Source organism: Haliaeetus albicilla, chromosome 4 (assembly GCF_947461875.1).
Source record: "Haliaeetus albicilla chromosome 4, bHalAlb1.1, whole genome shotgun sequence".
Classification (NCBI taxonomy): Eukaryota; Metazoa; Chordata; class Aves; order Accipitriformes; family Accipitridae; genus Haliaeetus; species Haliaeetus albicilla.
In genome coordinates, this window is record NC_091486.1 from 31,119,477 (window position 1) to 31,134,256 (window position 14,780).

Here is a 14,780-nt window from a genome sequence, read left to right on the forward strand (position 1 = left end):
TTGTTTTCTTCTTCAACTGAAGCAGTTCAGGGTGAACTGGAAAATTGTTTTGCATAATTAAAATCCGTATTTTGGAGGTGTGTGTGGAAGTAGTGGGCTTCCTCCTTGCTCTGCTGCTCAATTATTTAATTACTTCACTACTGATCATTTAATGAAATATCCAGCCAGTTATTTTGTTCTGGGGTTGTTTGGTTCTTTTTTCGTTGCAGATAAATATTTTCCTTTTATGAACAAGATAGTTTCCTCAGTGTCTGCTTTTCATTTTTAGGGAATAGTCAGCCAACTAACAATCTGACTGGCCAGCACCGATTCCACTCAGCTAGAGATATTTTGCAGTATGTGCTATCACACAGACCCCACATGGCAACACTTTGTACAACAACCAAAAAAAGACAGGCAGAAGAGGGCGTGTGACAGTAAATCCCATCATCTGAAGGGTCCACAGAGGCTCTTCAGAGAAGGGAACATTCCTTACGCATGTTACACAAAAGACCAAAAGGTGATGAGTGACACTTCCCACTTTCATTTCTTTGGGAAGATTCGATGTCATCACACATGTCTCTACTTTGCCACTAGTGTTTGACTATTTCCCCATAGAAAGTAAAGCGCCAGCTCACTCTTTACCATTCTCTGCCTCTTAATGATCAATTATTTTTAATTGGAACCTCTTGCATTGTGCCGAATCTTGAGAGGCCCCCGTCAAGATCAGGGCTCCAGCAAGATGGGAACAGTACCATCACGTACGTGGGGACAATAGAGACATTTTTTGTCGCAAAGAGCATGATCCTATTTAGAGAAGAGCTGAAAAAGAAATGGAGGTAAGGATGATTGGAAGAAGAATTTGCAGACCATGGGCAAGTTTGGGTAAAGTATGACAGTCTCCTGACCCCTAGTCTGGTACCCTGTTTGCTGGCACACACTGCTTCTCATTTACTAATAAAAATGTCATTGTCTGCGCAGAATTACATTTAAGGACAAATAAAATAGGCTGGTATTGGTACAAAGAACTTTACAAACTAAATAAGATGCAGCCAGGGATGACGCTGAGAGGTGGAGCTTGTGAAAATAAGAGTTATTATGACACAGTCCTTCACAGGCTTATGCTTATGTATATAACTCGTTACTACACCTTTAATGTCTGTGTTCAAGTAACATATTAAGTCTGAGGGCAGTGGTGAAATGCTGACCAAAGGACACTTTATTAACAAAGCTAGTTTTAATGAAAATCAGTAGCAAAATGGAAGAGTTGTTTAAGTGAAATTGCCAAGTCTCTTGAGATTGTTTTCTGAGAAACATTTATTTTCAGTTCTCCTGTTGAGACATTTTGATTAAGATTTGATACAGAATTCAGTGCTGTAAGATCTTTACTTGAGGAAAATGAGAGACATGGAGTTAAAGTGTTAGCTCTGTTAGTTAATGTCAACTCTGTCGGTCAAACGGCAAAAACCTTAAGGAATCTCAAAGACAGAAAACGAGATCCCTGTCTGTAGGCAGTGATACAAAACTCTGTGCCTTCATAACGAAGCAAAACTATCCACTGATAAATTCATGTTTGCAGATAAGGGATTTCTTACCAGAAAAGACAGTTCCTGGCTCGCAGTAACTGTAAAGTACTGTCTTTTAAATCTTAGAACATTCAGATCCAGCACTTTGGTTTAGCCTACCATAAAAGCAGAAAGTTGCCATGGGATTTGGCCTGGGCTCTGGAAACCCAGCCCACCTCCTGCCCCTGCCTTAGAAGAGGAACGTGGTTCAGGCACAGGCGCTGTTTAGCCCCTTTGGACATGGGTGCACTTCGGTCTCTTCCCGTGGTCTCTACAAGCTGCTTTAGAGAGGCCAGATCTTTGCCTTCATCTGCTTTGTGCCTGAATTCTTTAGCCACCATGAGAGTTGTTTCTTCAAATCCAATAGTTGATTTACTATCTTCAGAGAGCAGAATGTGTAAAGAAAAACAGTATGAGTAAATCCTCTCTCTAGAAGGGCTTTCTATCCACTCACATAATCCCACTCGGTTCCAGCCTGGTATGCATAGTTGTGTAAGGGTGTCAAATGACATCCTTTTTACTGGCTGTTGGCCTTAATGGAATGCTGCTTTGCACATCTCGTAAAGTAAGGACGGGAAATGCTGCCTGAAAATTCTACATTTCACCGTTAATTAAAAAAATAATAATAAAATTTGAGAGGCAAGAGCATTACAAATAAGAAATGCTCTTTTCATCATGGATTAAATAAAAAAGATTCCATCTTTACATTTAATTTTTTACCCTTTCTAAAGAGCGACTTTTGCTTTAGATAATCAAAGCTGGCTTTGAACTAGCACACACAAAAAAATCTTTTTTTTTCTTTAAAAATAGCCCTATAGATATATATACATATCACAGCCTTTCATTCCTTTCATAGACAGTTTCATTTTCTGTGAGAATGTGAAAGTTCTGAGTGATCCAGAGCTCATGCAGGCACCACAACAAACACAGGGAACAGGGTCCAGGCACACTATTGCAATTAACACCAGTGTTTAATTAGCAGACAGCTGCATTGGGCAAGGGCCTTTTGATTTTCTCTCTTCGGTGGGTTTTTGATGAGATATACCTATGGTTGTAACTCGTAGTTGTTACACTAGCATGCACTCATGCTACATGTGTGCACATATACACAGACACCCCGCATGGAAAATTTGTGGAAGGAAGCCATGTCAGGTATCTGATCTGATTCATGCTTTAGGTAAATATTTTTGGAAGTAGATCCCTTTGTCTTCCATAAAAACTCAAGTTATGTTTTTGTTTGTTTGAGGGGGGATTTATAACTTAGAGCATGCTTTGATGCATTTAGGAATCCTTTTTGGTTTGTTGGTTTACTTTATTTAGCAACAAAAACCTGATGTGTGATGAAGGTGAATGGGTACAGAAGTCTCCCACAGGAAAGGCTGGCACCAGGGCAACACACAAACGTTTATCCCAGTCAGGTCCGTGTTTTATTGGTGAAAGAAGTATAGTAGTCTCACACTGTTCCCTGTTGTTGAGGCAGGAAAATGTCCAAACAGCCAACTAATCCTTCTACTTGGCCATCTTTAGTAAAGAGAAAAATGTTGTTGGAGGTCATGGTGACAGAAAAAACTGTTGAGGAACTAAGAGATGAAGTGAAAGCATGTCAGGGAAGGTGGGTTCTCACTGCTAAGGGCTTGGATGAAACCTTGGACAACTCTGCTTTAGGCCTACTACTGTGATTTAGATCCTGCTTGCAGCAAGCTGAAGTGAACTGTAGTGATTTAAAGAGGGACAGCAGAGGTGTCACAGGGCCTGTTGATAATAACTGTGTTCATAGCATATAGAAGATGAGAGACTGGGGAGTACTGGAAGAGCTAAGCACACTATAGCACCAGCACAGATGGGACCAAATCCTTATCTCTGCTATGCCTAAGCACCAGTATAACACAAGTCCATTTTGTTTGACTGCATGTCCAGTTCGGTGTAATTTTCTAATTACCTAGCTTGCGTCTTTATACCCTCTCAGACCTTATATTTGAGCCCTGGCTGGAATGATACTCCTGTGAAACCATGTGCTCTGCTTGCCTTATTTTAGATAAGATATTAGAAAACATAGAAAGAATTTATTCTAGCTGGTGGTCTTAATTTGGTGTTTTGTAAAATAGGACCTACTTGCAAAACATCAGACTATGGGACAAAGATCTTACAGAGGTATTTATACAAACCCTATTATCATTATATTTAATTTCTTCTGATTTTGAGAGTATTTATTCTCACAACGTTCCTATAATATAGGGAAGTGCCATTGTTCCAATTTTATAGACAAGGAATTAGAGACAGAGATGAGATTTTCCAGTCAATTACCAAGACATGCACCTGGGAATTTAAGCACTTACGAAAAGTGCTTTCCATGTACCTGCCTGCATCTTTAGCTGCCTGAATACTGCTGAAAGTCTGGCTGTAAGTGATCTGTCCACCATCTGTGACAGTGCAGGTAATCAAGCACTTGTCTTCCAAATCCTAGATTAGTGCCTACTTGCTAGAACACCCTTTTGTGTCCATCTGAGTCAGATAACTTGTTTTTCTTCTGCTACGACTCCCATCAGAATTCCCCATTCACAACAAGCTTTTTCTGAAGCCCCTCTGTATGTTAGCCTGAGGAAAAGGACAGCACGGTGAGAATAATCTTACCTTCCCTGCCCTGAGAACAGCATTGCCTTCCTGCAGATTGGTTTGAGAACAATGCTAGAATTGCTAATACATCCAGTAAAGCTGGAGGTAGTGAAAAACTGGGCCTCTTTTTTTATCTTTCTAGTTGTCATGCTGGCCTTTGGGATCCTAGTGTTAATAGTAATGTTATGGCTACCCTAGCGGCCACATGATGGGGTTAATTTCCAAGACCTGTGCAGCCAAAGCCTACTCATATAGACTACTGCCCTAGGCAGCACACACTGATTTTCCACCTGTATTTGTAAGAGTAACATGCTTAAGCAAAGCGTTGCGTATAATCAACCCAAGTTGTGACACAGCTGGGGCAGCCAAAATGAACAAGTTATTGCTAGCAGGATTTCCTGACTAATATGGATAAGTGATCCCCCCTCTATTTACAATTGTTACTTAAAAATGTGCTCTAGGCCCTGCTTATTCCTGCTTTTTATCCATATTCTCCTTTATCCCAGTCCCATAGTTTCCTGGCATGGTTAGGCTGACTGTACAGAAAGGAGCAAGCAACGTAGAGGAGTGTGTGCTCATGACCCTGTTTGGGCCTGTCCTCACTGTGCATCATTGAGTTGAATCCTATTTGGCTGCAGCTGAGGTAACGCTGTGCTTGATCCCGAACTTTACTGGGATTAGGAGAAGGTGCTGTGCCTTACTTCCACTGATCTAGTTTTGAGACAAGCAATGCCCAGCCACCTGAACCAGGCAACCTTGGACCTTGGGTTTAAACAGCGTCAAAACCCTTCCAGTCCTCTTCTGACTGCGGCGCAAATTGGTTGTGTAAGCAGTATTAAACTCTGATGTACGTGTTTTAGTTTTACAGTTTGGGCATCATTTTAGTCAAAATGTGTCAGTTCTAAGTGGGGCATTTGGGAACTTGCCATGCCCTGTATTTATTCTCCCAATCCTATATTATACTGTGCAGTGTTGTAGCTGCCAAAACCACACACTCATGTTGGCATGAAACAACTATCCTGGTTTATATAGAACAGGCTTGGCAGTAGTCTATCTCAATGAACAGTCATAGTGCTGAAAGATTCAGAATTGTCTTTTCCTTTCCAAGCAACAGACTAAATTTCTTTTGGCTGGATTCATGGTTTTAAAAAAATAATAGGTGTAGAAAGCAAGTACGGAGAGCAGGGTGTATATGAAGTACCTGTAAGGTCTGGAAGGAAGCAAGAATGAGATGCAGAAAAGAAAGACTATTTAAGATATAAGATAGTAATTTGGTTTCTAAACCCATGTGAAATTACAAATAATGTTTACTGTTGCCAGTTGGTGAACAGAGATGTGTGGTTTTTTACTTGCATGCAGAGCTATTGGTTGCGGGTGAAGTACTTAGACAAAAACATTCAATCTCTGGTGTGGGTATTCCACCAAAAATAAACCCAAACAAACACTGACGTATTATAAAAGCACTTTTTTCTGCAGAGACAAACATTCAGTTGCTGCTGCTATTCATGAACCCTAGAACCATTAAAGCCTTCTGTTTAACTTGCCTGAAACAATAATACTTTTTTCTAGAAAGTAACACAAACATCTCTGAAACTTAAGAACCAGTGTTTATATATTTTTCATGAAAATGTAGTATATGGCGTAAACTCACAGGGATATTGATCAATGATAACTATTACTTGCCAAAGTAAGTCTTGTAAACCAAAACTGCTGCATAGACAAGAGCCAAAGGTGAAGGTTAAGAAACTTTTCTTAAACTTAAAAAAATGTTAACGGAAAGTGGACTTAAACATTACTCCAAGAAAAATCGTTTTGCAAAGGTTAGTAAAGGCTTATTTTTCCTCCTTTTTTCCAGACAGCTTCACAAAGAGATTTTTTTAAATTGTACTCCGTTATGAAAGTAACTGGTACTTTGTTATCAGAATGGTGATAGAGATTTTTATTTCAGAAGGCCAGACGTTAACACTACTTGAAATTCTCCAAATTGTTTCCACTGTGAGCAAATTCAGTCTTGATGTGAGTCACATCTGCTTAAAAGTGAATAGCAGTTGCTTCTACTTTACACCAGCATCAAATTTCACCTACAATCTCAAATTTTAAAAATCAACTTAAATCCCAGGATTTGGATAGTTTTTCATAAGTGACTTTAAATCCAGAAGTACCTAATAGGAAATAGTGAAATAAAAGCATTCAGCTTTAGTGGTTTCTGGTGGAAACAGAGACATTTCCTTTCAGATATGAATGTCTCGTGAACTAAAAAAAAAGTCTATTTAAGTTTTTCCACATATGGACAAAAAAGTAGCCATCACACCTAAATGCAGTTTCTCATCCAGCTAGCAAAGATAGGTGGTAAGTGGAGAGAAGAGCAGTGGGACAGGCCGCCTGCATGAATTGCGGGCTTAGCTGTCCATGATGTATTAAGGATTAATTGCATGTTTAGCGACGCAGCTGTGGCTGCACAGCTCAGGGGCATCAGTCACACCACTGCTCCCGTCAGTTCCCAGTCCTTCAGAGTGCGAGCTGTTTCAGCCGTTCCATCGCTCTGGCTGCACTGATGGATTAATGGGAGGAAATGTTTATAGAAAGGTTCAGGTTTCCTAAGCGAGTGGAGTGAAACCCCCCTCAGCAATGACCAGCGAGCTCATGTCATAGAGCAGTTTGAAGCAGCTTGACTCGCAGGAAAGGAGAGGCCTTTTCAAAAAGGAAACTTGACAAGTGAGTGATTCTGGGGAGCAGCTAGAGGTGTTTTCAAGTAAAAGATGTGGCTTTTCTAGAGAGGCAGCACGAACGGGGCTAGCTCTGAAAAGAACTTTAAATCAGTAGTTCGTACACTGTAAATGTAAAAGGTTATGTTCGAGAACATCGTGTCCGAATAAAATAGTGCCCTGAGAGAAAGTATAACTATTGCACACTGTGCCTCAGTGAATGAAACAATATTGCAGTGCAGATACAGCTACCACCACGGCATCTAGCTAAGGCATCCTGGATCTCTGTGCTGTAGCTTAAATTTTAGTATAGCCATAGTTTAAAGCAAAGGAAGGGTGATGAACCCAATAAATAGGCTGAAATCATTGCGAGAGAAAAGCTGGAAACTATCATCATTTCACAGATGTAAAATTCTGTTTGCCGGGGCACTTTCCGTGATTGTAGCAACACAGCTTGAGATCTAAACATTCATTTCAGTTTAAAAAATGAAATAAAATAGACCATTCCATTGAAGCTGTCAGCTTTCAGATGACTGTGATAAGAAAGAATGTAGGCTTTGGGCTAGCTATTAAGATTAAAGTAAAATTCACCTGAACAAAACTGGAGATAGCAAAGGTGCTAGGGGAGAAAAAAGCCAGTTCAAAATACTGCCCTTTGAAAGCTATTGAAAAGGACGTAGTTCTTAGTGTTTCCCTAAAACACTCCACCCGTCAAAGCAAGGATTTAATTTACAGCACTTGTAGCACTCTCCAGTTCTCAATCTCAAAGTCTCTTTGGAATAGGAAGAGAGCATTATCCTTATTTTCTAGATAAGGAAACTGGTTTATCAGCTTGGCCTCAGCAAGAGGCAGAGCCTGGAAGAAAACTTGGCTAGGATGCAAGTACCTCAAGTGAGGGCAAACATTTGAAACTGTCTCAAAATGTGATCTCCTATTGTGAGGGGCTGGTACTCTGAAAGGCCAGTTTCAAGTCACAGCTGAGTTTCTCATCAGTATATTCACAATGTATTCACCCACAAGTCTCTTGCATCTCCCACAACAAAGTGGGGGGGAGATGCCCCTCACTGAGCTGCCCCCCCTTCGATAACCTGCCGAGTGTTCAAAGACTGAAAGAACTTCGTTGGAGCCCTTGTATTAAAAATTATTTATTTAGTGATCTGTACATGGGATGAAGCAGGGCCTCATACAGACCTTCAAAAAAAATCAAGTAAAAACATAAATACATATTTTCTTACAAAAATGAGATTTACAAAATATACATACTGCACTTGTCTTACGCATTTTTTTTCCTTTATCTTCCACGTCCACATTATAAAAGACAAAAACCTAAGCCCTGCAAGTCTGAAATCAGATCTACTGAAGGATTTGGCTGATGGGCCCATTCCTCATGCCCAGACTACTGGTACACCCTCAGACAGCAGCAGTCTGCCCCCTCACCCTGAACAGGTTTTTTCTTTTTAAGTTTCATTCCAGACAATTTTCCCCCCAAAAAATGAAGAGCAGCTATAGGGTGGAGACTTGCTAAAAATCCAGAATTTCCTATTTTCTCCTTAGGCAAGAATATACACACACACATACACTTATAAAAACAACCCTTCGGCGAATATAAAGTAGTATGCAAAAAATAAAATATGAAGAAGTCAACATAAAAATTTCAGAATAGAAAAATCTGTCACATTTCAAAAAGAAAACAATGCATTTGATGATTAATTTTTGAATGTCTTTCCTTCCAAGATGTGATCACTGGAAACTTAACCAGCTGTATTTTAGCTGAAATGAGAAGGCTCCTCACTTGCAGTAACTGCTTGCTTTTAAACCCTAACCCCAGCCCCCTCCTGCACCACAAATCATTGCCATGCAGTTCAGGGAACCTGAGGAGCAGGCAAAGGGTCCATCGTGAGCCAAAAGCATTCCTCCTGTCCCCAGAAGCCAGCTGTGTATCGACTTTACCTGCAGTGAGCTCACTGCAAAGCAGGAGAGAAAGCAGGTTTATGGGAAGGAAAGAAAAAAATCGTATCTTTATGTTACATATTTTAATGGCTCTCGTTTTGGCAGGTGCTCTCAGTTACGCTCTTCTTGCATTTCCTTCAGCTTAGAAAAGCGACCCATATTGAACGGTAGGAAAACATCCTGCCTCCTCCTTTTTCATAAAAGGAATGTTTATTTCTGCAAGCTCCTCACATCCAAGGGTGAACCTCAACGACTTCTTTTTGTTAGTTTGCCCATAAAAACCGATCCCATGCTTATGCCTTTCTACATAGAAAACACTTTTGTTTCCCCCTTTGTCTCCTAGAACAAAGGCAAGGGGGAAAAGCCTTCTGCTGAAAAGCAACAAGTCATTTCTTTTCAGGGTGTGGAATAGCAACCCCCTCCTTCCCCACAGCAGCAAGAACAACAGACCAAGGGCCGAATTTTCACTTTAAAACAATTACAACAGGTATCACTGAGGTAAAAAGGAACTTGTGAGTTGACAGAACAGAGGCATCTCACCAGCACACGATCTGGGCTGTAGCTGGTTGTGCAGTACTCACGTGATTGCTCCGCCGAGCTGGAAGGAGCAGGCAGTAAGCTCAGGCTCGGGAGTTACCCTGCCTGCGCTGCAGTTTGACCCCAGCAATTCAGAGGTTTGGCTACTTCTCGGCAGGGGCAGCTCAACAGATCTGGCTTCCCCTCCCTCTCGTCCAAAGCAAGGCAGGATGGTTTCGGTTGGGTTGGGTTTCTTTCCTGCACAAGGTAGCAGGAGAGAGAAGTAAGGGGACTTCTTGTGGGTGAAGGACTCTCCCATCCCACCAGTGGCCTCTTTTTCTGTGCTCTTCCACTTAGCTGGGCATAAGCACCACTGGACACAGCCCGTCTGATCCTTTATGCAAAGATTTTTTTTTTTTTTTCAAACCCTCTGGGAGGAAGAAAAAGTTTGGAAAAGCCTCCCTTCCTCCCTGTTCAGGGAGCCATTGCTGTCCTCTTCTGCCAAGTATCCCTCTCCTCTGCTTGTGTGCATGCATGCAATGTGTGTGTGTGTGTGCGCCAGAGGGGACAAGGGGGTCTCATACTGCCGTCTCGCCTTTGCTGCCGGTGCTGAGTCTGTGGTAGAAGCGTCGCCAGGACTGAAGGGTTTTGCCAGACCAGATCCAGAAGCCAGTCGTGATCCCAACAATCATGGTCATGAGGTACTTGATCATGAAGACAGTGAAGTCCGGACTCATAGGGGCAAAGTGGCTGGGACAGGGCACGGCATAGGTTTTGCAGGTCTGGAGGAGCCATGTCTTCTCCCAGGTGCCACGGAATGCCTGCTCATAGAAGTAACATGCTAGGACAATGGTGGCAGGTACCGTGTAGAGGACACTGAAGACACCAATGCGCACCATCAGCTTCTCCAGTTTCTCTGTCTTGGTGCCATCATGCTTCATGATGGTGCGGATGCGAAACAAGGACACGAAGCCAGCAAGCAAGAAGGAAGTGCCAATGAAGAGGTAAACAAACAAGGGCGCCAGCACAAAGCCCCGCAGCGAGTCCACGCTGTAGATACCTACGTAACACACCCCACTGAGTACATCCCCATCCACCTGCCCCATGGCCAAGATGGTGATGGTTTTGACAGCAGGCACAGCCCAGGCAGCCAGGTGGAAATACTGGGAGTTGGCCTCGATGGCCTCATGGCCCCACTTCATCCCAGCAGCCAGGAACCAAGTGAGGGACAGGATGACCCACCAGATGGAGCTGGCCATGCCAAAGAAGTAGAGGATCATGAAGAGGATGGTGCAGCCTTCCTTCTTGGTGCCTTGGGCCACAGTGCGGTAGCCATCCTCAGAGAAGCGCTCCAGACACACCACCCGCTCCTCCAGCAAGAAGCCTGCTGCATAGGCCACTGCCACCATGAAGTAGCAGCCTGAGAGGAAGATGATGGGCCGCTCCGGGTAGCTGAAACGGCGCATGTCCACCAGGTAAGTGAGCACGGTGAAGAGGGTGGAGGCACAGCAGAGCACAGACCACACGCCCACCCACAGCCGGGCAAATCGCACCTCTGCCTCCTTGAAGTACATGAGCCCGTTGGGCCGGGCTGGCTCACAGGGAGCCCCGCAGTCCCGCTCCCCCAGGAACCGGTAGCCCAAGTAAGGGGGCACTTTGAGCTGCCGCGGGCAGGAGAAGGAGAAGCCGGAGGGGGGCTGTGGCGGGGTGAGGAAGTCAGGGAGGTAGCCAGCCGTAGGGTGGGCAGTGGCCCCCCGGCCCGCCGCACCGCCGGGCCCCGGCGGGGCATCCGATGTGTTCTGCCCCACGCAGATCTCGCCCGCGCCATGGACAGGGAAGTTCTCACAGCGGAGCCGCTCTGGCCACTGGAAGCCGAACTTGTTCATGAGGGCCTCGCAGCCCTGGCGGGCCCGCTCGCAGAGAGAGCGGCAGGGTGGGATGGCCTGCTCCAGCACGGTGCACACCGGCGCGTACATGGAGCAGAGGAAGAACTTGAGCTCGGCCGAGCACTGCACCTTGACCAGCGGGTAGAACTGGTGCACCTCCAGCCCCGCGTCCTCCTGGTTGGTGTGGCCCAGCAGGTTGGGCAGGATGGTCTGGTTGTAGGCGATATCTGTGCAGAGCGGGATGGAGATGGGCTGGCAGAAGCCGTGGTCCGGCACGGAGATGCCCTTCTCGCCGTGGTACTGCTGCGCCGCGGCGCCCGCGGGGGTCCCCAGCAGGGCGGCCAGCAGCGCGGCCAGGCCCAGCAAGGGGCAGCCGCCGGCGGCCGCTCCGCCGCCGCGTCCTCCTCCTCCTCCAGCCCGCATCGCCGGGGCGGCCGGGGGCCCGGGGAGCCGCGGGGAGTCCTTCAGAGCCGGGCGGCGCGGCGCCCCAGGGGCATCAGCGTTCGGAGGGCAGCGGCGGGGCCCCTTCCGCGGGGCAGGGACGCGGCGGCGGGGGGAGCGCGGCTCCGCGCCGGCCCTCCGAGACTTTCTTCCCCGGCTGCGGCGGGTCGGCGCTCGCGGCGCTTCCCTCGGCGAAAGTTTCCGGAGCTGCTCCTGCCGAAGAAGGCGGCGGCGAAACGGGAGAGACGCGCGAAGACCGGCGACGGCTCCAGCCAGCTCCGCGCAGGGTCCCGCGACGACGGCGGCGGGGCGGAGGCGCAGCTCTCCGCCCGGCTGCGCGGCCTCGGCGCCGGGGATTTAGGTTACGGCTAAACGGATTATTACCTCGCCCGGCTGAGCCGTGTATTTTACTCCGGGGCTTAAATAACTTTTAAAATCCAATTACTGCGCGATCCTCCCCGGGGCTCGGCTGGGCTCCGCTCCCGACGGGCGCCGCTGCGGGCTGTGCGTCCGGGGCAGCCGTGCGCCTCCCGCCTCGCTCCGCTCCGCCCGCGGCCCCGCCGACGCCAACCCGCACCACAGCTCCCGGCCCGCGGCCGCCCCGGCACAAAAAAAAAGACACATATACGCGCGGGCGCGCCGCGGGGCCCCGCCCCCGCCGCCGGCCCCATTCACAAACCGCGCCGGGGGCGGGGCCTCGCAGCGCTCGCCCGCCAATCGCTGCACAGGGGGCGGGGCGGGCGTGGGGGGAGGGGAGGAGGGCGGAGCCCGCACCGGCGGAAAAAAAGTTGCGAACAACTTTTTCCCATCCCCGCCGGGGCGGGGGCGGGAGGAGCCGCCCCGGCACCCGCCCCCCCCCCCGCGCTGCAGGGCAGAGCCGGGAAGGGAGGGGGGCCCACAGCCAGCTCGCTCAGGGTGGCCCGAGCAAACTAAAATTAACTGGCTGCTTTCTGAGCAAGCTTTGAAAATGCAAACAGCTGCCTGTGCCCAGGGTTATTAAAAAAGAAGAAAAAAAAATGGGGGGGGGGGTGGGAGGAGAAGCAGCGCCCGTGTACATTTGCAGAATGAGCTGATTGCGTTGTCGGGATGTTCGTGTCTGTGCGCCATCGCCTCCCCCAGCGTGGGGGGTTTGATTTGTTATCGCAGCATGACCGTTGCTTTTTGCTGGCAGAATAAATGCTTTATTCATGCAGATCGAAGCTTTAGCTGGGGGAAGGCAGCTTTTTTTGAAACGTCCAGTGTTACCTAAGCAAAGAGGAGGACTTTTAAATCTCCATCTGCACTGCTGCAACCCCTTAAGAGACTCGAAAAGGCTGTAAAAAAGCAGCAGTTCCTCTGTGGAAGCGCCCAGCCTGCCTGCAAGAGAGAAAATGGCATAGGTCAGGAGAGGGCTGTTACCGGCCTGGCAGGCGATGCTGAGCAGATCTAGAGCTAGATCAACGTACGTTTGCGAAGGACAGAAGTGTGGGTTTTGCAGCATAGCTGTGTTTTGAGGTACACCGCCCAAACACAGGTTGTTGGAATCATCCAGCCTCTGGAACGTGCAGGCAGAGCATGTCCTCAGCAGCACAGAAAGGGTGTGCTCGACAAAAGCCCTGCAACAACGCCTGCTTTTCCTTCACACTGACCTAGGAGAACCTGTGGTCAATGACAGGCTTGGGCCAAGTATTATTCAACCTAGCTCATCCCTGCCTTTGAGGATAGAGGTCCCCTGAACTGTACTATTCAAATTCTTACTTTTACTCCTTTACTCGGGATTGTGCTCCTATTAGCAACTAAGCAAATACACCAATCTGTGCCGTCCTCCAGGGCAGTTCAAGAGAGCAGGGTTTGGCTAGGGGAACTCCAACAGTAGTTGTTGTACAAATGTTTCCCATACACTCTTCTGCTCATGAACAATGTGTCCTCGTGCCAGTAAGACCATGGAGCTGCAGCTTTTGTTACATTTGTTAAGAAAAGTTGATAGTTATAAACAGGCTTACAAAAATAAATGTACTCTAGAAGTGGACATGTTTTTAGAAATAATACTGTGCTCTCCAAAATATGTATGGGCAGGACTAGCTACTCATGAATGCAACAGTTGCTTCTGGAAAAGAAATAAGTCTTTTCTTCATTCTCAGTTATAGCTGTTTGAGAGTGCCTTAGAGGAACTTCAGTTTTTCAGTTTGTTAAGGCTTGTAATCTGAATTCCTCGCTTTTCTACACCTCGTGACTAAGCGGGTTTTTGTGATACTCTTCACCTAAATAACCTCCCATGGTACAAACTTACATGAACTTGTCTACTCTATTGTTTGTTCTTTAGCTGCTAGTAACCTTCAAAAAGATTATTCTTTCCAGTTGTTTCTCTCCCCCTCCTCCCCCATCCCATCTTTCTGTAATGCTCCATGAGCTGTTGAGTCACCTATCTGTAATAATCACCTTAAAGCCTCTATTTTTCACTTTGGCTTGTATGACTGACTTAATCTGCAGAGCATTTTGTGATATTCACTATGAAATACATTGGATGAAAGGAGTTGTTTCACTGGCAGGCAATGACAATGTAGAGAAAGTAAAGCAACTGCAAACTTCCTGCCCCATGCATCACTCATTCCGATTTCTGTACATAAGGAGACAAGTTCAGAGCTGGTAAAATTGTATTGCAAGAAACTATCTTTCAGGAGTAGGGAGACAGTGACAGAAACTATTCAGAGTAAGGAATGTCAAATCAAGTGGTAAGACTTTAACTGGGTATTTACTTACAAGACAGGACAGATGGCATCAGTGGTTCCCCCTGTTTTCTACTGGTCTCATTTGTCAAAGTCATTCATCCGAACCATGGTACGAACGAAAAGACGACTGGGAGCTCTGGTATGTGCTGTAAAAGCTGTGTGACTCCATTACACTTATGATGAACATAACGCAGAATCAGAGTGAAGCCAAAGGAAAAAAAGAAAAAAGGAAGTGGAAGGCAGAAAGGAAGAAGGAAGGAAAGCTGTATCCTGGGTTATTTCTTAGGGACATAAGAAAAGAGTAACATCACATGGAATGAGGCTGCTAGGCCATCCCAGATGGCAGGAATGTGCAACACAATTTACTGTGATGGAGGAAGAAAGTCTCTTGGGCATGTTACCAAATTCCAAGGGTTT

General features: G+C 46.3%; 1 protein-coding gene across 1 annotated transcript; it reads right to left on the reverse strand.

Moving 5' to 3' along the window:
• Positions 1–7,987: 7,987 nt before the first annotated feature.
• Positions 7,988–12,269, reverse strand: FZD7 (frizzled class receptor 7). The gene has a single exon (XM_069781742.1). The coding sequence runs from the start codon at positions 11,635–11,637 to the stop codon at positions 9,907–9,909; it is 1,731 nt and encodes a 576-aa protein (XP_069637843.1). The 5' UTR covers positions 11,638–12,269; the 3' UTR covers positions 7,988–9,906.
• Positions 12,270–14,780: the final 2,511 nt, after the last annotated feature.

Excerpts from the sequence above, each read along its gene's own strand:
- FZD7 (XM_069781742.1), bottom strand. The coding sequence starts at position 11,637 with ATGCGGGCTGGAGGAGGAGGAGGACGCGGCGGCGGAGCGGCCGCCGGC.